This window comes from Pisolithus orientalis (genome assembly GCF_024613125.1).
Source record: "Pisolithus orientalis strain OTSU chromosome Unknown F5J12scaffold_43, whole genome shotgun sequence".
Classification (NCBI taxonomy): Eukaryota; Fungi; Basidiomycota; class Agaricomycetes; order Boletales; family Pisolithaceae; genus Pisolithus; species Pisolithus orientalis.
The window spans coordinates 50,255-52,480 of record NW_026260824.1 but is presented as its reverse complement, the minus strand read 5'-3'; the positions used below and the strand labels follow the sequence as shown (position 1 = coordinate 52,480).

Sequence of the window (2,226 nt, the reverse complement as noted above, 5' to 3'; positions counted from 1 at the left end):
ATGTGCTTATTCTGGGCAAAGGCTCAGATGGTAAGAATAAACTCCTCTTCATGAGGATCAATGACAATCTCTATGCCTATTAGCACGAAAAGATTGACAGCATGAAGCACAACCTCAGGTTGCACATTGTCCCACTGGTCCTGGTGGGCAAGAGACCATATGGCTTGGCCATACAATTTGAAGGAGGCATCCTAGGGCCCATTTCCCTCTTCAACACCATGGATGATATCCACCAGTTCTATGTGAGAGTGTTAAAAGAGCCAGAAGGTAAGGCTCCCTGCATCCAAAAGGTGCAGGACCTTATAACTTACCTCAACTTGTGGAAAAGATGCAAGTTGGGGTTGAACAAGGTCATCAACCTTGCACTGAGTTAATGGAAGCCCCCTGCATGGTCTTCCAAGAAACCTCATGAGAGGAGAGAGGTTCTCAAAGAAAAGGGGAAGGCTGTCTGACCCCAAGGGAGGAGGGGCAAGCATCCACTGTGGGGATACCCCCACCTACATCTGGCCCCTCTGGAGGTACTCCAGCACTGCAGAAGTGGATAGCAGATGCTCCTTCAGGCTCAACTCCAGTGCCCAATGTAGGATCAACTCCTACCCCCACTCTCATTGACCATGTAGCAGTTCAACCACATGAGACTCAACAGGTCTCTGAACTAAGGCCCTGGCTGAGCTCCCAAGCTCAGTCCTCCACAAGGACACAGCCCACTCACAAGGCAAAAGGGGCCAAGCCCTCTGCTGGGAAGTCTAGGGGTATCCCCAAGCTACCATTGAATGCCCCTCCCCTCAACAGCTCTGTTGAAGCTTGGAGGGAGTTCATTGACAAAGAACAGAGGCACCATCACTGGGGCAAAGACAGTGAGTCCACACTTGTGGCCATGCTCCCAGGGGTACTGGGGACATCAAGCAGGCCAGATGACTCCGACACAGAGACAAATCCTCTGGCTCTGTGCAATGTCCAAGGGTTTCTCCTCTACAAGTGCCTGGCACCAGTTCCCAGGAGCCATAGGGCTTGAAATGTCTGGATGTGTGAGTTGGTTTTCCTACTTGCAGTAAGGGGATGATATTGGTCCCTCCTCAACTGGGCAGAAGTCAGCCCAGTCAAAGGCACTTCACATCCCTGGGATGGTGAGTTCACCACCTCAGCTGATAGGGCCTCAATCACAGTGTATCTTGCTGCTAACAGGGTCAGCACATATGACACTGATGACATGCTGCTATGGGCTCAATAAGTGGGTCGAGAGTATGTCAATGGTATCATTGCAAATGGAGGGGAGAATAACCCTCAGGTCATGGCAAAAATCAAGCCCCTGAAGAAGGCTCTTGCTGAACCTTGCCCCCCAAGCAATGTCAGATCGAGGGAGTGGTATGAGTGCCAGGCTCAAGCCATTGGTTGCACCATCAACCAGGTCCCTCCAGGTCACATGGCCTTATGGGCTGATGATCAGCAGATTGTCTCTGCATTTGCCTCTGCAGCATTTATCTATGACCCTCCCCACTGTCCTCATGGGGGAGCATCCACTGTCAGGGGAAATCCCCCTGCTAAAGATTCTGAGCCCAAGGAGGGCAAGATGACTGATGACCTGTTTGAGGATGAGGATAGGTCATGAATGTGAGGGAGTGTTCCCTCTGGAGACTCAACTCTCTGATTAAAGGATTGGGTTCAACACCCTGTCTCTATGTTTGGATTTTGAGGCCTAACCCTCAAAGTAATAGTTCATGAAGCCTAACCTTCATGCAAATTGTCTCCTTTCCCATTTCTTCCCATCTCTTTCTTTTCTCCTTTTTTTTCTTTACTTTCCGAGCCTGGGTTGGCTTTGCAGGGGAGGGTGTTAGGGGTTATGCCCTGAAAATGGGGATTACTTAGTATGGGCATGTGATACTGAGGTATCACATGCCTCCTCATATATAAATATTGTCTCAAAAATTTTAGGGAGATATGCTTTTTGTCTCTATGTCTTACTGTGTGAATACCATATGGTACACTTTGCATGTGTGAGCTTGAGACAACCCATCTATAACCTTACAGTTATCCTCAGCTTCCTTCAGGAGGCAGTCTAATTCATTGTTGTCCAACCCAGTAATGCAAGTGACAGTTGGATGGCTTTGAGACCATGGGTGATATGGGAGTATGTTAAGTACAGGTTTACCCAGGGTGACTGGGCTTCAAGGCTGGGAGACAGGGGCTAAGTCCAGGTGACCAAAGTCAAGGCCAGGAGACAGGGGC

General features: G+C 49.4%; 1 protein-coding gene across 1 annotated transcript; it reads left to right on the top strand.

Annotated features, from left to right (window-relative positions):
- On the top strand, positions 1-1,609 carry F5J12DRAFT_785812 (uncharacterized protein; the record flags this gene model as incomplete). The annotated part of the gene is made up of 7 exons (XM_051743301.1): positions 1-30; positions 84-267; positions 444-752; positions 793-857; positions 888-1,028; positions 1,089-1,127; positions 1,244-1,609. The coding sequence occupies 7 exons, from the start codon at positions 1-3 to the stop codon at positions 1,607-1,609; spliced, it is 1,134 nt and encodes a 377-aa protein (XP_051596075.1).
- Positions 1,610-2,226: the final 617 nt, after the last annotated feature.